Here is a 25,017-nt window from a genome sequence, read left to right as displayed (position 1 = left end):
GAGAGGAGAGCTGGTCTTGTGGTAGCAAGCATAACTTGTCCCCTTAGCTAAGCAGGGTCCACCCTGGTTGCATATGAATGGGAGACTAGACGTGTGAGCACTGTAAGAGATTCCCCTCAGGGGATGGAGCCGCTCTGGGAAGAGCAGAAGGTTCCAAGTTCCCTCCCTGGCAGCATCTCCGAGACAGAGCTGAGAGAGACTCCTGCCTGCAACCTTGGAGAAGCCGCTGCCAGTCTGTGAAGACAATACTGAGCTAGATAGACCAATGGTCTGACTCAGTATATGGCAGCTTCCTAGGTTCCTATGTTCCATGTGTTTGTGCTGGAGCTTAAGTGCTTGCAGAATTGGGCCTTATTGCTCCAGAGATGCTCCACAGCACAGAGTGTAAAAACCTGTTGTGTGTGCCGTAACTGAACTTGATAGCTATTAGCCACATTGGCTAAACTGAACAGAGGCAACGTATCACTGAATAATACCGGTTTCCTGGGAAGGCCCAGCAAAGAAGGCCTGCTTGTGCTCTGCTTCCTTCCTAGAGCTATCTTACTCAACACAGCGGGAATCAGAGTGAGACCTCTGCATGGATTCAACAGGGTTCTCCTGACGTTCTTAAACCTGCTGACATTTACAGAGGGAGAGAGAGCCACATTCATTTTCAATGTTTAATACTTCACAGAGGAGAAAAGTGCAAGATCACAAAAGCTTAAACCATCACAGAAACACACAGCACATCATCAACTGACCAGGACCAAAACAGCCTACAAAATCCCACCTGACATTAAACCCACCCTGATTCAACATGTCTACAGCCTTTGAAAACACCTGCTACAGCAATCTTTAGCTCATAAAGAGTTGTGGCTTTCACACCGGTGCTCTAATAAATCCCCTTGGTCCATGAACCAGACCCACAAATTCCAGCTATAGGTACCACTTCAGGGGACAAATGCCCATTGTGATTTTTAGCAACCTCTACCTTGCTAGCCTGCCTGGTTGCAGTCACAGCTCTCTCTGTCATCACCCCATCTTTAGCCCTACCCTCAAATGATTAGGGTCAAATTGCAGTCGTTTTGGTGCAGAGGAAAGGGTCAGGGTGAGGGCAACGAGATGAAGAAGTTGTTCTACCTTCTGCACGGAGCAGTCTTTGGAGGACATTCCTGCCCATTCCCATTCCCCTGGCGATATCGATAAAACGCTATAGTGGTTTCTGTGTTTTTAACATTCTTAAAAGCTTTGGAAACACCACTGCGCATTCCACCAATGCTGCAGGCCAGACGGTCAGGGCAATAAAAGCATGACGACACACCAAGAGCCTTGCAATGCAATCACCTGGAAGTTATGCACACCCGGCTTTTAGCTCGCATCTCCTCCGGAATGGAGGTGTGCATTCACATATCGGCCAAATTTGCCCCGAAGTCCCTGCAAGCTCTCAGGGAGCGCTTCACACACAATTCGGGGGTTTTCACTGCATGTTAGAGTGTAGCCCAATTTATATTCAGGGTTTAAAAAACCCACTTTTTGCATCAGTTTTCAAACTCGCAGTAAATCCTCTCAGTAAACCCATGGTAAAACTTGCTGTCTGGGAAAGAAAGCTCCTGTTTTCTATCTTTCTAGGGGGCTTTACAGACAGGGCTGTTACTCCGAATCTCCTCCGGAAGAGAGTGTGTGCGTTCACACACCAGCCAAACGTACCCCGAAGTCCCTTCGAGATCCTCGGCTCCACGTCACACACACATCGGGTTTTGTCTTGTGAATTCTAGCTTATCTCTGTGTAGTTCCGGGTTTTTAAAGTGCTGGTTTTAAGCTACTTTTTTGCAGGAGCAAATAGAGAGACACTGATGTAGAATCATTAGCATGAGAAGAGGGATACTCTCATCAGAAATGCAGATATCGCTCTTTAGAAAGTCCCCCCCCCCACAACCATTGGCTGGAAGGAAAGCACAGAGGCAGGTCATGTGAACTTGCATCAAAACCAAACCTGAGAGCAGGAGGGGAAGAACTGCTTCCCTCATTACTGTTCGTGTGATTCAAAGTGGCTTCGCTCAACATTTACCCCGCAGCATGAAGCCATGTGTGAATAACTCCTAGGGAGTGCAGACCTTACATAGGAACATACGATGCTGCCATATACTGAGCCAGACCATCGGTCCATCTAACTCAGTATTGTCTACACAGAGTGGCAGCCGCTTCTCCCAAGATTGCAGGCAGGTCAAAAACCACCATGAGCATTCGTCCCTGCAGATGGTACCAACCACCCCAGCCGGCTTGTAGACCACCTCTCTCTTTCACTCACACAGGCATCTAATACTTCAAGACTGTGGGCCCCATCCACTTAAGAGTTAGCCGTGCCCGAGGTCCCATTGAAACCAATGGAACAAGCTAGTCGGGATGGTCTCGGGAACTAAGACGTGACTAGCCTTCTGTGGATTGGGTCCTGTGTTATTAGCGTGCACTAAGAGTGTTTCCTTGAAAGAAAGCTTCACTGGAAATGAAGTTTCCTTCCAATGTGTGCTTAGGATAGCAGCATTCACGAAGGAAAAATAAGTGTCCCACATTCTGAAGTCAACCACATCAAGTATATAAATATTTTATGGAATAAAATGTTTCTTTTCCAAAACAGCCCACTGTTCATCCCAAATGAAAGAAAAAGAAATGTTTGAATAAGCTCTGCCTGTGAGTGGCACTGCTTGAGGCAATGTTTTCAATCTTCCTAGCTCCAAGCTATGAAAATGCAACTTTTAAATAGGATATATTAGCATACGTGTTACTATATATATTTAAAGGCAGGTTAGACTGTAATTATATTCCCTCTAGACACAAAAACTCAAAAATGTCAAGCAAGCACCAGCTTGGGCTAACAAGCTTATATGAAAGCAGATTCCTGTTACATGTGTAGAAAACTTGTACTGAAAATATGATTAAAAGATTTAAGCCCACAAGTATGAGTCCAACTTTAAACATCCAAGTGCAAAAATCTCGTGGTAGATACCATAGCGCAGGGGTTCTCAAAGCTGGGTCTCCAGATGTTAAACTTCAGTTCCCATATCCACAGCCACAATGATCTATGTGAGGATGATGGGCATTGTAGTCCAACGTCCAGGGACCCACGCATGAGAACACCTGCAGCAGATGCTTTGTGTACACAAGGTTCTACGTTCAATCCCTGGCATCTCCAGTTGTACAAGATCTGGGATAGCAGGGCTGGGAAATACCTCCACCTGAGACTTTGGAGCAGACAAGATTGGGCTAGACAGTCCAACAGCTTGAACACAAACATCTTCTGATGTTCATATATCTGGCTCCTTCCTTGGCATGCTGAATTTATGGCAGACAGCTGTTTGTTTCAGCCACAGTAGCTAAGTTGATCTGCTATGTTCAGAGACAGTATGCCACGGAATACCAACTGCTAGGGAGCAACCGTGGTGGGCAGAGGAATACTGCTTTCTGCATGATGGATCTTTGCCTGATCCAACAAGGCTCTTCATATGAACACATTTTACATCCCAGGCTCTAACCCTTTGGATGTTGTTGCCCGCAGCCAATCAGAAGCCATTTGGCTACACAACTGAGCAAGCTTACATGGGTTTAAGTGAATCTCAATACTGCTTGCATATTAATGTGATAAGAGAGTACATTCCTATATAGAAAGCATTCACACCTGGGGTGCATTTCCTCTCGTCACTCATTTTGACTTGCTGGCACTGGCTACCGCGGCTCTTACAGATTCCTTGAAAAGCTATGTGCCACAGCATACTCAAGACTTCTTTGCATCCCTACCATAATGCTGCAGTGTACAGTGACTGGATACACAACACTCTAGAGAGATTATTTGTGGGGCGGGGGTTGTGTTTCTGCTTCATGCCGCTGCTCCACAGCCCTACGGCAAGGAACAGGCATGGGGTGGCAACTGCGTTCAACCTCAAAAGCGCACTTCACTGGACATCGATCTGCCCTTTTCAACTGGCCCTGTTCTTCTGGAAGTGACAGCACAGCAGCTTGGTACACAAAGTGACACTTTTTTCTCAGCAGACAGAAACAAAAGGTAAGTGCTAAGAAGGAGTAAGCTTCACCCATTAGGCCCACAAATTTTGGCCGTCAGAAGCATCTCAGAGGGCAAATGCTCATCGTGATTTTCCACCACCACCACCTTGGAGATAGAAAACCGGTGATCACAGTGTTGCACTTACAGATTTCTATGTGTTCTCACCCCTTCTTTACTCCCAAATGCTTAGGGTAAAATTGCAGTCATTTTTGCACAGAGAAAAGGGTCAGGGTAAGAATAAATCACGGAGAGGGTATACTCTCACATGGAGACCTCTTTGGGGGACATTCTTGCCAATTTTCATTCCTCTGACATCAATAAAATTTTCTAGTAGTTTTTGTGTTTTTAAAACTTCAGACGCAGCATTTGCAAACCTGGCCGCTGCAAGCCCAAAGGTCAGGGTGATCAAAGCATGAGAACAGACTGAAAGCTGAAAGGATTGCAATGCTATCACCCATTTTCCATATCTAGGTGTGCAGACCTTGTGAGCAATCACAATGAGTATTCGTCCCCCGTCCCCCACAGATGGTAGCGATCACCCTAGCTGGTTCATGTAGTATTGGGAGCAAAGCCAGGAGCAGATTGTGAACCCTTTGGGGACAGGGATCCATCTTATTTAATTATTATTTCCCTGTGTTGGAAACCTTTGTTGAAAAGCTGTATATAAATATTTGTTGTTGTTGTAGCAAGGAGACAACCCTAACAGCAAGAAAACTGGCATGTAGGCTACAAAATGGTTGTTAAGAGTCTTCATTTCCATGATAGATTGCATGTCTGAATGCAATTGTGTCTCACAAAAATAAGGCATTTAGTTTATAATCAAGTCAACGAGCCTTCACTCCCACTTCTCCGACGTTCATTTGGTCACTACCTTTTGACACAAGAAAGCTCTTACCCAGGTGGGCCAGGTTGCTTGGCAACCACTAGCCACATACTTCTGCTGCAGATGTTGAATTTGGAAGAGGCCTTGTATAACTTGCACCCGCGGGGAGTTATCCCAAAACTGAGGATATGACCCATTGTATCTGAGTACCTGAAAATTAATCAACCTGTCTAGCTTAGACTGTAACTCATTTAAATAATAGTCGCCAAGTGAGTTAAATATTGGATGATTAAATGGGTTTGGAGACAATGCAGTATAAATAAATAGGCCATATTGAGTTGCTGCATTCTGCCATGACCACTGGTATTTTAAAGTTTAAATGGGAACCAATTCTTTTTCTATAGACTCAAATATTTTCACAAAATGAAGAGGGGAGCTTTTTTAAAAAACAACAACAACAAGGGCAATCTTCCAGACTTCTCAGCATTCACCAACGGACATAAAAAGCCATAGTTTGACAGGTGAACACGCTTGTATCCAAGGGACCCTGCTCAAAAAACTGCTGTGTAAGAAAACTATAAAGCCCATCCATTCCTCATTAATGGCTAAGTCATGGAGACATCCCTTTAAAAAAATTAGTCAATTATATATAAAAACAGCAATCAAGCTCCTAAGTAGAGTTTCATGAAAATCTTGCTTTCAAAACCAAGGACCTTCATCCTCCTCTTCCTCTTCATTCTCATTCAGGTACAGAAGGGCAATTTTCTTCTCATCAGAAATTACCGATCTTTGGTCTACCATCCTTTGCAGTTGAGCAGTTTGATCAAACGTTGACTCCTCCAACCTTGGCTTACTTTCAGGGTCCTTCTGGCTACCCATCACCTTGCTTTCCACCTGAAAGGCATCTGCTCCTTTCCAGTCTGGAGCAACAATTATGGTTTCTTGTCTCCCCCCTGCTACATTGCTTACATCCATCTGAAAGGTAAAGGACGTTTCCTTAGGGCCTATCTTTATATGCCCAACGGATTGGTTGCTTTCTGGTGGCCCATCGGTTGGAGAATGCTCTGTAATTCTCAGCGTTTCAGACATGGGGCCTTGGAATACAATCTGCTCCGCATGCGTTTCAGCAGGGCTCACCCTGATCTGTCGAAATGTTCGGCTGATTTCTGCGGGTCCTTCTGCTTCGACCAGGTCTTCTCCTGCCGAACTGACCCCTGAAGATTCCGAAACAGAACCTTGGTACACAACATGCTCACTCCTTTGAACTTCCTTCTGCCCCTGTTTAATGTGCCTTACTAATCCTTCCGAAGAAAATGTTTGTCCTGATTCACCGAACTCCAGGTGTTCAGAAATGGGCCCTGTGAAAATTATTTCTTCTGTTGTCGTCACCAGTTCCTTGGGGCTTAACTTAATGTGTCTGATGGTTTTATTAGTGTCCGGCGTCCCCTCTTTGAAAAATGTGTCTGGAGCATGACTGGATTGAGTCATCTTGGAAGAAGGTTCTTCGTACACAGTTTGGCCAATAATGGGGGCATCTTTTTGTCCTAGCCGAATATGTCTTACTGATTCTTCAGTGAGCACGTGATCCCCAACACTGCTAACCTCCACAAATCCAGAGAGAGGTCTTTCAAATATGACTTGCTCTGTAGATACTTCCATTGGATCTATTCGAATCTGCCTTACTGATCTGCTGACTTCGACTGGCCCTTGTGTCTGAGAAAGAGCCTCACTGGCTTCTTTGGATGAAACATCTGAAATTGGCCCCTGAAAAACAACTTCTTCGAAGATCTGCTTTGGACCCAGAGTTGTGTGCTTGGTGGACCTAACATCTGTTGAAAACTGGCCCTGACTATGGCTTTCAGGGTCACTCACTTTCACAGTACTATACACAGGCCCTTGATAGATTACTTCTTCCATGGTCTCAGTTCCTTCGGGACCAAATTTGAATTCCTTCACAGATTGGCTGACGTTTGTCGATGCTCCTTTCCCAAACTCCTGAGTTTCAGAAAAGGGACCTTCATATAGGACTTGCTCGGTTCTACGGATTTCTGTTGGACCAACTACAATTTTCCGTATTGATCTGTTAATATCGACTGACTCCTGTGAGGGAGATGCATCTCCTCTGCTATCAACTTTCACACTTTTGAAAACTGGGACTTGACGGATGACTTGTTCCATGGTATGATGCTCTGTACCATCACTGCTGCCGAGTCTAGCTGTGCTGGAAACCTCTTCTATAGTCCAAGGTGTGGAAGAAACGTCTATTCCAACTCTCTTTCTACCATCACTAAAGCTTTCAGACTCTTGCTTCTTGTATTCATCAAAACCATTGTCACTTGAGGACCGTGTTGGTGATTTTATTTCATCAGTCACAACATCGCCAAGATACTCTGCACCAAACTTGTCAGCATCAAGCGTCTGGGACAGACTGACTTCTGCTACGATGGTAACCAACCCACCCTTCTTGGCATGTTCCACCTTTTTAATATCTACTTCCAAGCTACTGGTATCAGACTGATCTTCTCTGGTTAATACAGAGAGTTCCTGTTTCACGCTTTCAGGAAGAGTGTCTTCAAGCTTTTCAAGAGCCTCTTTCAGCTGATGCTTAGGACTCTTTGTCTCCTGAGTAAAGAGACCCTTTATTGACTCCTGAAATTCATGTGGTATTTTGACCTCTCTCTCAATAACAATCGATTCAGCATGTGTCACTTGCTCCTTTGTGGGTTCCTCCTTGGAAACAAAGGTGCCTGCCTCTCCTCCTAGCAGCTGGTAAATCCGTTCAGGTGAAACCATGCCTTCATTTATTCTTGTCTGAGATCCCTGCAAAAATTCATCTTGCCAGGAATACTTAATAGTGGATTCTTCCTCTATGTGGATCTGGCCATATACGGAGCCTTCGTCCTGTTCATGAGCCAATGGGCGTTCATCTGGAGTAGACACAAAATACTTCTCTTCATCAACTACATCATCCCCCTCAGATACTTCTTCCACATGAGATACAACCACAGTGGGTTTTTGTTTAAGGTCCTCAACAACACTCGTGGTAGCCTTCTCTGCATCACCATAGAGTCCTACCATGCCAGGCAGTGTATCTTCTGCTTCCTCCACTTCAAATGGTGTTGAAAATTCCATGTGTGCATCTGCTGCACATTCTAGTGGCTCCTCAACAATCTCAACCTGAACAGTCCTTTTTCCTTTGTCTGCTCCCTCTTTCAGCCCTGTGTTAATAATATCTTCTATGGTATGTTCAGCTGGAGTCCCTTTACGGTCTTTCTTCAAGAACCTTTCCAGGTCAAAGTCATCGGTGACCTCTACTTCTTCTTGTACTTTCGACTGTATGTTGAGCTCAGTCTTCACTTTTCCACCCTCGGAAACTTCTGTCTTTTCAAAGGTGACTTTGGTATCGGGAGGAGATCCTAGCACAGAAGGTTCCTGCACAAACCCTTTAAGAATGTCAGAAACGATGTTTTCCGCTATGCTTTCTGTAAGCAAGGCTGTTATTTTTGCACTGTCTTCTTCCGTTGCTCCATCTTGTTTAGATTCTCTGGGGAGTTTAGGCATGGTTTCATCACCCTTCTGTTTGCCGACAGAAGGCTTTGAGTCTTGTGATGTTATTTCTATGTTCTTGCTTTTCAATGTTTGGTCATGAGTACGCACCTCAGAACGGATGGGGATCTCAACAGCTTCTTTGCTTTGTTTTGCTGTGCTCGCAGTTTTCTCTCTGTGGAACAAACGACTTTCCTCAGTCTTTATATCTGTTGGAAAATCTTTTGCTGATGTATCCACTCTAACCCGTTCTTCCCATCTTACATATTGTCCATCCTTGGGAACTTTATCTCCCATAAAACCGTCTTCCTTTCTATGGTCTTTAATGATCAGTTCTTCCACTGTATGCTTGCTTTCATCTGTGCCTTGTTTAATGCCGGCTTTCTTTTCAATGTTCACACTTCTTTCTACTCCAGTAGATTTCTTGCCTATTTTCTCATGACCAAAATCTGTCGTGTCCTTCACCAGTCTTTCCTTCTGCTCTCTTTCTTCTAATAAAACAAAATTTCCCTCCTTCCCTGGCTTATTGTCTTTGATTTGCTCATTCACTCTTGTTTCAGTTCCTTCTACGGTTCTCTCATATTTCGTTTCTTTAGCGCTGGAGGTTAGGCCATAAGATGGTAACGTCGTAGGAAGACCCACTTTCATTCTTACATTTTCAGAAATATTTCGGCTTGCAGTTGTTGCTTCTTTAGAAAACGATGATGCCATTCCAGCTCCGGTTATTATTCTTTCAGGCAACTTTCTTTGCTGAACGTCAGTTCCTCGACTAAAAGAGGGTCGAGTAAAGCTTCGATTCTCTCGCTGGTCCATCACAATCCTCTCACGAATCTCATCTCTTCTGGTTGCCGCTGAAGGATGGTATTCTGAAGTGAAGGCATCTCTTCTTAACGTTTTCCCCGGTGCAGCTGTCTGTTTCCAGTCACTTTTTGTTCGAGAGGAATAAACTGCAGAACTGCTAAGATTTGTTACAGGGGTTTTAAACCTTGCCTCAACATTCTGGATTGCAGGAAAAGTTCTTTTCCCTTTCTCTTGTTTACAAGCGGAGCGGTGGTCACGGTACTCATAAAGCATGTTTCGGACACCTGCCGGGAGATAAAACAAATGAAAATCATGGTTCTGATGAAAACAAATGAACAACAGAAGCACACAATAGACTTACATCTAATAATAGCATTAACGTGTCTGTGAAAAATGGGGAGGGGTGATTTGTAGTGGAGCCCATACATTTCTGTGTGTATGATCACAAAACATGGTTAACAAACACAGACAACTGTATAATCTCCGGAGGCGTAATTTCAACATGCTTCCATTGACAAGGCTCTAAATTCTCAAGCCACCAAAGAAAATAGGATTTGTACCAGCAGAGCAATAAACAAATAGTATTGCTGTGTATACAGGGCAAGGCAATTCCATGACCAATACTCCAGTCGTAATTATTAACAGGAATTCCCTACGAAGCCCTGATATTACGTGCCACCACCGGCTAATCCCACACCTACACACCCCATTCTTTTTTCCAGTCAGCTAAAGATGTGGAATGCCTTATGTTACTCAAGGGCTGTTCCGTGCACACCCGGGAGGCGGGGGTGTCGCTTTAAGGCACGGGGAGGGTGCCCTTACCTTCCCTGCCACACTTTCCCCTCTGACACTGCTTCAAAAACCGCTAGCGCAGGACAGCTCTATACCCTCTTGCTGCCCCTGTCAGTGTAAAACAGAAGTGGCGTGCGCGTGCATACAGGACACACACGCCTAGCACTTCTCGTTTTATGCTGACCGGGGCGGCAAGAGGGTATTCAGCCGCCAGCGGTTTTTGAAGCAGCGCCAGAGGGGGAACAGTGGTCCCTCTGATTTTTCTCATCTCCGTGAGGAATGAGCTTTGTCCTGGGTGGCAGTATTTATTTACTTATTTGTTATTTATTTAACATATTCTTAGTATCAAGGCAGTGTGCGCGCACCTGTATTCAGAAGGGGGCCTTCCTGATTCAGCCTGAGCGGGATCTAAAATGAACTGAGCGGACATCCAAAAAAGAGGGAACAGTGAGGGGGAAGCATAGCAGGGGCGGTAAGGGCACCCTCCCCACACCTTAAAGCAACACGCCCCCAGGTTGGAACTGGTTCAAACGCTGGGTTTCCGAACCGGTTCGGCGTTCTAGGAATAGAACACTGAACCGGTTCGTGCACATCCCTACCGTGTGTCCATGCCACACTTTAAAAAAAAAATCAAAATACAGCACCCATGTCAATTTAGGGGGGGAAGTGACTAAGGGGGACGCAATTTGTGGAGGACATGTCTATCAATGGCTACTAGTCTGGATGGCTACAGGCTAACTCCAGACTCAGAGGCAGGATGCCTCTGAAGACCAATTACAGGGGAGCAACCGCAGGAGAGAGGGCATGCCTTCTCCTCTTCTTGCCTGTGGGCTTCCCAGAGGCATCTGGTGTGTGAGAAACAGGATACTGTGGGAAACAGGATACTGGACTAGATAGGCCTTGGACTTGATCCAGAAGGGCTGATCTTATTTACAATAGGGGTTTATAAAATTATGCTGGTGTGGAGGGAGGAGAACAGGTCTTGGGGTAGCAAGCACAAATTGTCCCCTTTGCTAAGCAGGGTCTGCCCTGGTGTGCATTTGAATGGGAGACTCCACACATGAGCACTGCAAAAGATTCCCCTTAGGGGATGGGGCCACTCTGGGAAGAGCATTTGCATGCTTGCACGCAGAAGGTTCCAAGTTCCCTCCCTGGCAGAATCTCCAAGATAGGGCTGAGACTCCTGCCTGTAACCTTGCAGAAGCTGCTGCCAGTCTGGGTAGACAATACTGAGCTAGATGGACCAATGGTCTGACTTGGTATATGACAGTTTCCTATGTTCCTATGGAGAGAGAGAGAAATGTTTTCCCCTCTCACAACACTAGAAATGGGGTCATCCAATGAAATGGATTGGCAGGAGGTTTAGGATGGATAAAGGGATGTGCTTCTTCATTCAGCACATAACTGATCTGTGGAATTCACTGCCACAAGGCGTGATGACTGTTGACTTAGATGGCTTACAAGGGAAATTGGGCAAGTTCATGGAGAACAAGTCCATCAGTGACTGTGCAGCTAGATAACTATATGAAGCCGCCAGTATGTCTCTGAATACCTCTTGTTGGGAAGAAGAGAACTGGTCTTGTGGTAGCAAGCATTATTTGTCTCCCTAGCTAAGCAGGGTCTACCCTGGTTGCATTTGAATGGGAGACTAGATGTGTGAGCACTGGAAGAGATTCTCCCCAGGGGATGGAGCACCTACCTCTCTGATCGCCTATGGGATGCCCCCTCTGGCAGGTCCTCCAAGTAGTTAAAAAGAAACAGGAGGGGGAGATGCAAACGGTGGAAGTGCTGGAAGGTCCCTCCCCCTTCCAGACCCTTGGAAGTACAAACAGATATACCAGCAATTTATACCTTGTGGCAATTTCCTTCCATGCTGTTCGTCCCACGTAAGAATCCACTGGCTACTCTCTCCTTCTAATAAAGCTCTGTAATGCAAAACAACAACAACAGGTTTTGTTTTTTTCCCGTAAGGGGGGGAAGAAAAGCTGACAATTCACATTAACTCTTTTTCCAGTGCATTTACAATCTTCCATATTATCTATTTAAAAAGCGTGATTCCAATACATCAGGGGTTTTCAAAGTTGCAGGGGAGTCGCAGTAGGAGAGAGGGCATGCCCAAAGGCCATTGTGGCTGGGGATGATGGGAGTTGTAGTCCAACATCTGGGCACCAAGGCCGGCCACATTGTGGCCCAAGGCCACCATGACTGAGGATTGTGGAGGTTGTAGTTCAACATCTGGGCACCCAACTTTGAGAACCCCTGCAGTCAATCAACATTTGGGAAGATGTGGGAATTTTTACAAATGTACTGGCATCCTCTCCTTTCTTTTAAAAAATTTAAATTAAGTACCCAATATTTTCAAGAAACCCTTTAGTGTGACTAATAATTGCTTCTATTAAATAAGCATTAGAGGAGGGCCCCCTTCCACCCCAGACAGTTTTTTGTCAATTGCAAATGCAGAACAAAATCAATTTTTTGGAACAGCTGAAGAAAAAGCCTGCCATTTAATGATGGTGAAACAAAGAGGGTAGCTTACGGTCATTATAACTCATAAGAACATAAGAACAGCCCTGCTGGATCAGGCCCAAGGAGGCCCATCTAGTCCAGCATCCTGTTTTGCACAGTGGCCCACCAGATGCCGCTGGAAGCCACAGGCAGGAGTTGAGGGCATGCCCTCTTCTCCTGCTGTTACTCCCCTGCAACTGGTACTCAGAGGCATCCTGCCTTTGAGGCTGGAAGTGGCCTATAGCCCTCCGACTAGTAGCCGTTGATAGACCTCTCCTCCATGAAGTGATCCAAACCCTTCTTAAAGCCATCCAGGTTGTTGGCTGTCACCACATCTTGTGGCAGAGGATTCCACAAGTTGATTATGCTTGGGTTTTATATACTGCTTTTTATAGTGTTTTCAGTGTTTATAAACTGCTTTTCGGCAACAAAAAGGTTCTCCAAGCATCCACATAGCGAAAGGGGATGAGAAAATAACTCTCCCATCTCTTGTCTATAGGACTCCGGTTCTTTCACAAGCTAAAGGTAAGAAATGCAGCTCTGTGGATGTTCTCTGGGAGCTTCTTTAAAATTCAGAGTTCATTAAGAGCAAGCGGCACTTGAAAGGGCCCTGTTTCTAACACTCCATTAAAACCACATTTGCTTTCATAATGCCACATGTTCTGAACAGATAGGAGGGCTGCTTCCCAACAGCTGTACAACACGAGATGAAGCTGCAAGAGTCTGATAGTGGGAACTCACAGGTCTTGGTAAACATTTCGAAACATTAGATTTTGCTTTTTAAGCTTAATCGTGATGGCATTAAAAACCATCATCTTTCAGGTTTAATCCTCTCCTCTGGAGACAGGCATGGGACACTGATTCTAGAAAGGCTTCCTATCATATAGACAGTCAGCATAGCGTAGTGGTTAGAGTGTTGGATTAGGACCGGGAAGATCCGAGTTTGAATCCACACTCAACCATGAAACTCACTGGGTGACTCTGGGCCAGTCACGTATCTCTCAGCCTAATGTACCTCACAGGGTTGTTTTGAGGATAAAAATAAGCATCTACACCACTCTGAGCTCATCGGAGAAAGCGTGGGATATAAACATAATAAATAAATAAATAAATAAAATATATTCAAAGTGATGTCTAAACACTTGAGGACTAGGGGCTTTACTAACTTTCCCAAATTTCAGGTCAGTTTATACATTACTGCCCCAATGAAGGAAGGCATGTATGTGAGCTGCTTTCTGTATTTGCCTGGATCCAAGACAAGTTCTTTGATGTTAGAAATGGGGGGGGGTGTTGTTCCATCTTAAATTCATAGTTATCTTCTATTCGGATAAATAAGGTAAACTGTCTGGGAACTGACTATGGGTGGTTACTAGTACACAGTACAGCATATTGTTTAATGACTGTAGTCCTATTCAGACATTGTGCTGTACACACATTCAAGTGCCTGTACATGCATTCATTTTTAAAGCGGGCCTGGCCTCCTAAAATGCAGGATACCAATAGGAAATTGCACATTATGTTCCACATGCATCCAACATAAAGTGTAGATAACTGCATGCAAGTACAGATCCATATGTGCATACAATGGCTGACTTCAAGACTAATTTACTTGGTAGCATTACACATTTCATTTCATTTTTAATAGTAAATAAATTTAATTTAATTTAATTTATATCTATGTAACATGCATTGGGAACTTTTGTTGAAAAGCGGTCTATAAATATTCATCATATGCAAGAGATGCTCTAAAGGACTGCTTAATTTCAACGGGACTACTCAAGAATAATCGAGTTTGGATGCCAGCTACTGACACAGATTGTACAGGAAAGGAGAGCTGGTCTTGTGGTAAAGTAAAGGTAAAGTGTGCCGTCAAGTCGATGTCAACTCCTGGCGCCCGCAGAGCCCTGTGGTTGTCTTTGGTAGAATACAGGAGAGGTTGACCATTGCCTCCTCCCTCACAGTATGAGATGTTGCCTTTCAGCAGCATCCTATATCGCTGCTGCCCGATATAGTACAAGCAGGGATTCGAACTGGCAACCTTCCGCTTGTTAGTCAAGCATTTCCCCACTGTGCCAGGTCTTGTGGTAGCGAGCATGAATTGTCAACTGCTAAGAAGGATCCACCTTGGTTTGCATTTGGATGGGAGATCACATGTGAGTGCCGCAAAACATTCCCCCTAGAGATTGGGGCCGCAGCTGAGTGGAAGACATGCCTGCATACAGAAGGTCCCAGGGTCACTCCCTGGCAGCATCTCCAGACAGGACTGGGAAGGACTCCTCCCAGAAACCTTGGAGAGCCACTGCCAGTCAGAGTAGACAATACTGAGCTTGATGGCCCAATGGTCTGACTCCGTATATGGCAGCTTTCTACGTTCCTACGTGTTTTGACCATAACGTGTGACCAGGCTTCATGCCCTGCTGCTTACCATTGAGTTTTTCCAATAATTATTCACAAGGTGGTCGTGCTTTCTTTTCCTGCTAAGAACTGACTCTGACTTTTCCGTGTCTCCTGGGGTATCATTCCCGGTTTGGCAGTCGGAGCAGAGGAAGAATTAAGACCCCTGGCAGCCGACGCCCACCAGAAAGGGACGGCTGGCGAGGGCTCCTTGAAAAGTAATAGCCTTCCATGGGCAGAACGTCTCGTTCTCCGTGGAGCCTGCTGCTACAAAGCCTTCTGAGCTGGGCCTGGTGCTCCAGAAAAGACGCCATGGCCTTTTCTAAAGCAGCCCAGCACGGGGCCCCCGGAAGGGTTAACCGTGACGACGAAAAGCAGGAATGCGGGAAGTGTGAGTAAGGATTTCTGGCGGCGGATTAAACAACAGTTTGCTGCGTTGCTGGAGTAACGCAGGAAGTCACTAAAAATAAGTTCCAAGCAATGCACTCACTGTATATGGCAAAGGGCAGCGGCAGAAGCAGGGAGCTGGAGCCCAGAGCAGGGCAGCCAGCGGGAAACAAGCTGCCCGTGGCAACGAAGGCCAAGCCCTGCTGAAAAAACTCCGAGAAGGGAGAGGTTGAGGAGACAGAGATTTCCTTGGCTCTCTTCCTCCAAGGCGTGTGGGCACATGGGTTTTCCGTGATGGTGGTGCTTTGGGGAACACACGTGGTCAGCAAAATGGACTTCTGCACTGGGCCAAGTACGTTTCGGCTGGGGCAAAAGGTCATTTTGGCCACCAATTTTTCTCCATGGCGCCATCGTTGGGTACTCCTGAGCCCACAATCCTTGGGGCAAGGGCAATGTGTTGAACGTCTGCCTTAAGCAAATCTTGGCACCAACTTCGGGCAGTGGGGCCATGCACCAAGCAAGTGAGGAATGGGGCTACCCTGAACAAGTCCCTGCTCAAGCAGGAGCCTCCAGATCTGCCCCGCATTTGCACTTTTCATGAAACCCCGTTGCAACGCTACTTCTCCGGCACAGCGCAGGGCAGATTCGAAGCACCTGTGCCACGTGCGTGGGCCTTACCTGTAGGTTGCTATTTCAAGGGTGAGGCCTGCTTTCACCTGCAGGAGGTCATGGTAGTCTTTCAGGTACTCTGCAATGGACAGAACCAGGAGCAGCTTTTCTTCTTCAAGGGCATCGATCATCATCTGGACCAAAGACAACAACAGGACTGTAACCAGAGGGCGTGCAAAAGTCCATTAGAAGCGGGCGTGCTTGCTCTCATATACAGGGAGCTGCTGCCTTGTAGAGTCAGACCATTGGTCCATCTAGCTCGCACTGGCTGGCAGCAGCTCTTCAAGATGCCTGGCCCAGCCCTGTCCAGAGAGGCCAGGGGGTTGAACCCGAGACCTTCTGCGTGCAAAGCAGGCACTCTTACCACTGAGCAGTGATCAGTGGTAAGCTGGTCTTGTGGATGAGAGGAGAGCTGGTCTGGTGGTAGCAAGCCTGACTTCTCCCCTTAGCTAAGCAGGGTCTGCTCTGGTTGCATATGAATGGGAGTCTAGAAGTGTGAGCACTGGAAGATATTCCCCTCAGGGGATGGAGCCGCCGCTCTGGGAAGAGCAGAAGGTTCCAAGTTCCCTCCCTGGCAGCATCTCCAAGATCGGGCTGAGAGAGATTCCTGCCTGCAACCTTGGAGAAGCTGTTGCCAGTCTGTGAAGACAATACTGGGCTTGACAGACCAATGGTCTGACTCAGTATATGGTAGCTTCCTATGATCGCTCCCAATGAACCTATGAAGCTGCCTTCTGCGGAGTCAAACCCTTGCTCCATCTATCTCAGCACTGTCTACACTGACTGGCAGCAGCCGCTCTCTAAGGTTTTAGGCCGGGGGATTTCTCGACACTAACTGGAGAGGCTCCCCGGGCCTGGCACCGGGTCTCTTTGGGACCTTCTGCGCGCAAAGCAGGTGTTCCACCGCGAAGGTTCAGCCATGCGTGGATCTTGGATGAGATTGGCATGTGCCAGCCACAATACAGGCTGCACAACTGCCTCCAGATCTGTGGTTAGCCCACACTTCACCTTCCGCGGCTGTTTACTCAGGTTTAGAGACATCCGAGAGGGCTGGCGGGCTTGTTTGATTAATTCTGCAGTCACTCAGAAGTGAAAACACACAAACACACACACACACACACACACACACACACACACAGCTTAATGAAGGAAGAATCTTGTCTCCTGCTGCTTGGCTAGAGGAGACGAGTAAATCACCGTGACAGATCCGTGTTGAAATGCTAATTTTACAAGATGCTGTACTCCTTTGGAACCCTCCTGAATAGATCCGGGAACCAGAGCTGAAGCCAGTGGCCAGTTCCCAGCGGACTCTGGGGCCGGGAGGAACCAACACTAAAGCGACAGCAGCGCTTCTCTATATCCAGGGCCGGCCCCATAATGCGGCATGGCGAGGCAGTCACTTCAGGCAGCGGGTTACCGGGAGGCAGTCGTGGCTCCTCCTCTCCCCCCCACCCCACCTGAGAGCCATGCCGCCTGCAGGCTGACCATTCATCAGGTAGGGCTGTGCGGAACCTGATGAATGGCCAACCTGCAGGCAGTGCAAGCTTTCGGACGGGGCGGGAGAGAGAGGAGCAACCTGAGCAGCTGCCAGGAAGCAGAGGCAGCTGAGCTTCCTTTGGCACCCCTCCAAACCCAGATCAATCGGAGGAGCTGCTACGGCCAGAGAAAGAACCACCACCACCACACAACCTCTGGAACACAGGAGGCTGCCGTCTACTGAGTCAGACCCTTGGTCCCTCTAGCTCAGTCTTGTCTACACAGGCTGGCAGTGGCTTCTCCGAGGTTGCCGGCAGGAATCTCTCTCAGCCCTTTCTTAGAGATGCTGCCAGGGAGGGAACTTGAAACCTAGATACTCTTCCCAGAGCAGCCCCATCCCCTGAGGGGAACATCTTGCAGTGCTCACACATTTAGTCTCCCATTCAAATGCAAACCAGGGTGGAACCTGCTTAGTAAGGGGGACAAGTCATGCTTGCTACCACAAGAACAGCTCTGCTCCCCAGTGGCCTGGTCCACATAGTTGTCTGAATCTAGGTTTAATGTGGGCTTCCGACATCAGTGCAAACGAATCTGAGATTCCCACCGTCACACTAATGTGGGTAACCAACATTAAATCTTGAGTCGAATGGCCGTGTGAACCTGGCTGACCTCCAGACAAAATTACTCCCAAGTAGCCCTGCTGAAATTAGGGAGCCCTTTAGAGTAACGGATGCGAGTATTAGACTGGACATCAGCCAACGCAATTACTCGTGATGAGCAAACCAGACCTTTTCGAAGGCTCACTGTCGAGCCGAACACTCCGCCCCCTGCCGGTTCGGTTCAATGTCGAACTGACGTCAAACAACGCAGAGGCTCATTGTGCATGTGTGGCAGCCTCCCAAATGGCCACCGTGATGGCGGAAAGGGCCAAAGGCTGCCCAAACCAGGTGATTTAAGGCATAACAGAAGCCGGCAGGGGGAGGGGGACCCTCCGTGGCTTCAGAGAAGCCCCCCCGCCCAGGGGATAGGTTTAATTTAATTTAATTTAATTTAATTTTAACTTTAAAAACCTGTGGAACCCACCCCCCCAGCCGAAACAAACTGGGGGGGGGGGCGGTGAAGAGGCAAACCCGGCCCAATCCGAATCCGGTTCGGCTTCGAACTGAACCAGGCCAGCCTGTTTTGAGCACACTCCTAGCAATTACTGAATCGGATTCAAAGCACAGCTGCAAAAGAAATCCTAGCCAGAATGATGTGAACTTGCAAAAAGAAGAAGAAAAAGAAGAAAATGTTTCCGAGCTCTGCAGCTGGAGTCTGGCAACAAAAAGGGTTTGCAGCCGGCCGTCTCCTTTATGCGGACTTGGTTGCTCAGCAAGGTTTAGCAAACGTCAACTCCTGAAGAGGCCACTTAATTTCCTGTGTTGCTCAGGCTGCAGGACCAGAAAGAGAGACGGACGGACGGGTCATGGAAACATTGCCTCAGCTGAGTTAGGAGAAGGAGGGAGGCTTTCCTCCTTGGAATGCAGATTCCTTGTCAGCCCGACTTTGGCTACAGCAGCAATGGCAGCCAAGACTGACCCAGAGCAAGGCTTCTCAACCTTGGGTCTCCAATACTACAACTCCCATCATCCCCAGCCACAAAGGCCTTCAGCTGATTCTGCTGCCTATAAGCAGGGGTTCTCAGCCTTGGCTCTCCTGGTGGTGTTGGAGAGCACACCCCATCACCCCCTGCTACAATGGATGATGGGGTTTGTAGTCCCAACAGCTGGTGACCCAAAGTTGGGAATCCCTCCTCTGAATAATATGAGACTTGGAAGAGCTGGAGACAAGAAGATCTCTTGCAGCAGACAGTCGTCTCAGAAAAATGCTTCTGAAAGTCAGCAGAAGACAGCCTCGTGGGGGAATTTTGCTCTGGGTTTTCTCCTAGTTTGGAAGCTGCTTTTGAGCTCCCCCCCCCATAGGACTGCAAGGCCCTCGCCCCCTGGCACGTTAGGCTGAGAGGCGCCTTAGAGCTCAGTGGAAGAACGCGTGCTTTGTAAGCAGACAGCAGATCGGGGAGGAGAGCTGGCCTTGTGGCAGTGAGTATGAATTCTCCCCTTTGCTAAGCAGAGTCCACTCTGGTATGCCTTTAGCTGGGTGACGACATGTGAGCGCTGTCTGCTGTAAGATGCATCCATTAGGGGACGGGGCCACAGCTCAGCCGAAGAGCATCTCCTACTTGCATGCAGAAGGTCCCCGGTTCAATCCCTGGCAGCATCTCCAGGTGGGCCTGGGAGAGACTCCTGCCTGGAACCTTGAAGAGCTGCTGCCAGTCAGTGTAGTAGGCAATACTGGGCTAGATGAACCAAGGGTCTGACTCATAATAAGGCAGCTTCCTATGTTCCTAACCTGTAGCATCTCTAAGTTTCAAAGGACGTAGGAGCAGGTCACGGGAGAGAGCTCTACCTAGATGAGTTTGAGTGATTGGGTACAGCAGCTTCCAAAGGACGCAGAGCTCGGATGATGGTTCACCTTTCTCATACCAGGGCAAGTTCCCAGCCTCGGGCCCCCAGATGTTCTCGGACCACGACTCCCGTCCTGGGGATCATGTGGTTCTGAAACAATCTATAGCCTCAGCAGAGCAGTCACCCCAGTGGCATGCGGAGAAGCCAGGCACACAAAATCCTCCCCCTCTTTCAACGGGGGATCCCCGTAATCTCCGACAGCCCCTGCTCACAATGCAGCTGCCAACGGGATGAGCAGGGACAACAGAAGCGTAGCAGGGTGTGAATAAGAGGCTGGGATGAACAAAAGAAACCGTGCCCACGGGAAGCTGGCTCTCCAGTCTGTACGAGGGCTCAATGAACTTTGTCGGGATATCGCGCGTGGGGGAGTTCAAAGCAAAGAGACACCTTGCAAAGTGGCGATTCTCTGACATTTAGCAGGGGGAGAGCAACTGGCCCTATCCAGCCCCAGCACAGCATCCCTCCAGTGGCTGTTGCTGATGTCTGCCTAGTGTTTCTTTTTAGACTGTGAGCCCTTTGGGGACAGGGGACCATTTTATTCACGTATTGTTTATTTTTCCATGTAAACCACTTTGTGAACGTTGGTTGAAGAGCGATATATACATATCTGTAGTAGTAGTAGTAGTAGTTTCACTTGTGTCCCTTTGCTGTCATGCTTACACCAACCCTGTAGGATACAGTTCTCAAACTTATAGTCTAACATCAGAGAGGAGAGCTGGTCTTGTGGTAGCAAGCATGACTTGTCCCCATAGCTAAACAGGGTCCGCCCTGGTTGCATATGAAAGGGAGACTAGAAGTGTGAGCACTTTGAGATATTCCCCTTAGTGTGAGTACTGAAAGATATTCCCCTCCGGGGATGGAGCCACTCTGGGAAGAGCAGAATGTCCCAAGTTCCCTCCCTGGCAGCATCTCCAAGATAGGGCTGAGAGAGATTCCTGCCTGCAACTTTGGAGAAGCCGCTGCCAGTCTGTGAAGACAATACTGAGCTAGATAGACCAATGGTCTGACTCAGTATATGGCAGCTTCCTATGTTCCTATCTCGGGACCCAACTCCCATCATTCCTCGGCACAGAGGCCTTCGGGGCAGGGGGTGATGGGTGTCGTAGTGCAACAATATCTGGAAACTCCATTTTAAGAACCCCCAATTAAGATAAGCAAGTCTGATCCCCGTATTGCAGCTGGCGGTGAATGTGAAGGATCACCTAATCAGTTCACGTCCTAGGTAAGAGCCAAGCTGGAGAGGTCCTGATTCATAACCTCTTAGCTACTAGGAGGCACCAGCTTTTTATGCATAAGCAAATAAGCCGGCAGATTCCTTGACTGACAGCCGCACCTGTTTGTAGCATGCCATCAGCATGATCACCTGCCCTCTGTTATTCCCAGTTCCCATTCAGGGAGGGAGGCAGTCTCCCTCTTTTACACACAGCTAGCTTGACCGCGAGTTTACTGGGGGGCTCGCCCATGAACGCCAAGCTGCCCCAAAAAACCGATGCAAAGAGTGGATTTCTTTTTTACCCAGGATATAAATCGGGCTGCACTTGAGCGCTCAGTGAAAAACCCGGATTGTGTGTGAACCACTCCCCGACAACTCGCAGGGACTTCGGGGTAAATCTGGCCGATATGTGAACGCACCCCCTCCATTCCGGAGGAGATGCGAGTGAAAGGGCTTCCAAAGCCTGGGGTGAGAAACCCGCCCGGCAGGGCAACCCTGCAGAGACGTGGCTCTCTCTGCAAAGCAGCAGGGCGCCATTACGTTCAGCCACCGCCCTTGCTTTTCCTGGAGCCAGAAGTCCCAAAGGATCAAGGTGGCCGGCTGCCCCATGTGAAATTTAGCCCTGGCCAAGCTATTTGGAGCATCCAAAGGGACAGGGTGTGAAGAAGGGTGGAGCTCAGCCCTGGCTCCGTCCTCAGCTCCGTCTGCAGGAGCCAGGCCCAAATGGTTTTGTTGGGTAGGGTACTTTCCATTTTACCGAACCATTCCTATCTCTCAGCAGCAGGTTCTCCTGTCTGTCTCGACACCCAAGAGACACCCGATGGGGAACCACCTGGAAGACAGCAGCAGATTTCCCAACTGAGCAGGGGCTCGGCTGCAAGATCACCGAGGTCCCTTCTGCGATTTATCATCTCCGGAGAGACCTGAAGGCCACCACTGTTTTGAAGAGTACCTCCAGGGTCACAGGCTGGGCCAGCAAAGGTGCTGCTGCACCACAAAGGCTGAGCAAGACCAAAAATGCAAAGAGTGAGAATTGCAATTTTTATTTTCCAGCCAAGGAGGGCAAATTTGCCAGTCTGACCACAAATATCCATCTACAACCCTGCCTCCCCGGGGGCCCTGTTAGAAGGCAGCCTTGCTGAAATTAAGCCGATGCAAAACAGCTCCGGGGACTGGAGAGCACTGGGAGTGCCAGGGGAGAACATAATATTGTCCCAACAATATAAGAAAAGTATAACCATTTTTAAAAACTGTTTTGCCTCCTGGTGCTGATCTTGCAACCAGAGTGCTGCTATGCAGCCCAAAGCTACATGTAGCTCTTTGTTCTGTAACAGCTATGTGACAGGCTGAAGTGCAACAGGTCAAGTTTTTCCACCTCACAGCCTCTTCACAGCTGGAACTACTAGATAAATGTCAACTAAGAAAATGATCTGGTTTCAGTCATGTGCACACAGGAGCCCTGCGGGGGGGGGGGGCGGGGAATGGCTGCCAAGTGCCAACCCCATGGGGCAGATGAGAAGCAGTAAGCCACTTCTGTCCCTCTTCCTAAGGGGCACAAGGCCCTGCTGAACCAGACCAAAATGGACCCACCTAGCCCAACATTTCTGCTCCCAAACAGACGCCTCCTGGAACCTCACAAGGGGGAAAAAAAATGAGGGAGGCCGCAGAGCTACATTTATGGGCGGGCAGGCGAGTTGTGTCCCATTAGACTTCTGAAACAAAAAACGGAGGGCGGTGGGAGGAGCAGCCAGCTTTCGGGGAGGGGCGTCGCTTCTCAAGGTAGACTGCCTTGGGACAGGAGGCTCTGTCCGGGCTGCCCGCGCCCCCGCCCCTCCCGCAGCGCGCCCGCCCGGCGCCTACCTGGTACTCCGCGCGCCCCGCGCCGTGGCGCTCCTGCTGGGCCAGGCGCTCCTGCTCCAGGCGCTCAGCCAGCGCGCTCAGCTCCCCGCAGCGGCGGTGCAGCTCCTGCAGCTGCCGGCGGCTCTGCTCGTTGCCGGCGCGCAACTCCTGCGCGTCCTCCCAGCCGCGGCGCGCTTCCAGCTCCTGCAGCGCCTGCAGCTCCGCCTCGTAGCGCTCCAGGCTGCGCTCGCAGCTCCAGCTCAGCACCAGCGCGCAGCTCTCCTCCGCCTCCCGCCGGCTGACGCTCCGGCTCCTTCGGGCGGGCGGCGGCGGCGGCGGCATCAGCGCGGGCCGCGCAGCCGGGCGCTGCCGCCGCGCCTCCTGCAGCCGCCCGCGCTCGGCCCCCAGCCGCTCCAGCAGGCCCGCCAGGGCGGCGCAGTCGGCCCGCAGGTGCTCCAGCAGCTCCCGCTGCTCGGCCAGCTCCGGCTCCAGGCGGCGGCGGCGCAGCTCCACCGACTGCGCGCCCAGCCGCTCCAGGCGCGCCAGCTCCTGGCGCAGCGCGTCGCGCTCCAGCTCGGCCTCGCCGTGGGCCCTGCGCAGCTCGGCCGCCACCAGGCGCAGCTCGGCCACCTCCCGCTCCCGCGCCTCCCAGCGCGGGGCGTCTTGCCCGGCCCGCCCGCGCAGCGCCGCGATCTCCTGCGCCAGGCACCGGTTCTCCTGCTCCAGCTGCCGCACCCGCGAGACGTAGAGCGACAGGCGGCTGTTGAGCTCCCGCAGCTCGCTCTGCTCGTCCCACGCCTGCATGGTGGCCTGCTCGCCTTCTGGCGCTGATCAGCCGCGGGGCGACGGCGGGCTCCTTCCCCTCTGCGTCCCAGCTGGGCAGCGGCGGGACCGACTCTCGCCTGCTCCAGCCGCTGGGCTTTTTGAGCTGGGACCCGGCGCCGGCTGCGTAGGAGGGTGGAGCGCACAGCCCGCCGCGGCCAAACACCGCCCCCTGCTGGCCATAAGCCCCGACGGGCGCCCCGACGACTCTGAAGCTGCAGGCTGCCGGCCCTTGGGCCGTCTGGCTCAGTATGAGTCGCACACACGGACTAGCAGCAGCTCTCCAAGGTTTCAGAGTGACACAGGTCTCCCAGCCCAACCTGGAGATGCCAAGGATTGCTGCCAGGGGATGGGGCCCTTGCTCAGGGCTAGAGTGCCCGCCTGGCATGCAGAAGGTCCCCATGTCAAACAAGAGAACGCCGCCTTCACTGTGAACCACTGCCCCACCACCGAAGAAGATCATCCGGGCATCTGCACCGTGCTGCCAGTTCGCTTGGTGGTTACTCAGGGATGGGCTGTCTGTTGCCAAGGCTTTGGAATGCGCTCCCTGCCCAAATAAGAGCCTCTAGTGACCATAATAATAGAGATTCTGATTCGCCCCATCTCTGACAGCTGAGCATGTGCTCAGATTTGCTTGCATGATGAGATCTCTGAGGGCAAGTGAAGGCAGTTGAGAGTGAGGGCAAGTGAAGCCAATTCGGAGTACATTTTCCCAAGTGTATCTCCACCCCTCTGAGCTGCTATTTTTTTTGCACCTGATCCCAGTTAGTAGACTTCGGAGTTCTGATTAAAAAAAACCAAAGCAGATTAGGAAAGCCTGTTCTACCCACCCTGGACCACGGCTCGGAGTGAGCACTTGATGCATAACCAAGTATGTGCGCACAGACAGAAAATATACAGGTATGTGTTGTAGTGGTGTGTGCCTTGTGTGTTAGTTACACTCACATACTATTGTGCAGTTCTGAATTCCATGTACTTGATTTATTTATTTCACATATTTCTATACCTCCCACTACCAAAGTCTCTAGGCGGTTTACAAAAACAACCCCAATAACATTCAACTAAAACTCTCAGAACTTCCACTAAAAAGCTTGTCTGAAGAGGTGTGTCTTCAGCGGATTCCTAAAAGCCATCAGGGATGGGGCTACTACAGAGAAGGCTCACCTTTTGAATTGCCACCAGATGAGCCGGTGGCACCCTCAGACAAACC

At 49.3% G+C, this 25,017-nt stretch overlaps 1 protein-coding gene across 1 annotated transcript; it reads right to left on the bottom strand.

Annotated features, from left to right (window-relative positions):
- Positions 1–645: 645 nt before the first annotated feature.
- SYNM (synemin) lies at positions 646–23,904 on the bottom strand. Its single transcript, XM_053271824.1, has 4 exons — positions 23,007–23,904; positions 15,963–16,087; positions 11,850–11,923; positions 646–9,490 (listed from the first exon to the last, which is right to left on the bottom strand). The coding sequence occupies exons 1-4, from the start codon at positions 23,787–23,789 to the stop codon at positions 5,559–5,561; spliced, it is 4,914 nt and encodes a 1,637-aa protein (XP_053127799.1). The 5' UTR covers positions 23,790–23,904; the 3' UTR covers positions 646–5,558.
- Between the last annotated feature and the right edge of the window lie 1,113 nt (positions 23,905–25,017).

The sequence above is a fragment of the Hemicordylus capensis genome, chromosome 10 (genome assembly GCF_027244095.1).
Source record: "Hemicordylus capensis ecotype Gifberg chromosome 10, rHemCap1.1.pri, whole genome shotgun sequence".
Taxonomy (NCBI): Eukaryota; Metazoa; Chordata; class Lepidosauria; order Squamata; family Cordylidae; genus Hemicordylus; species Hemicordylus capensis.
This window is presented reverse-complemented; position numbering and strand designations above follow the sequence as displayed.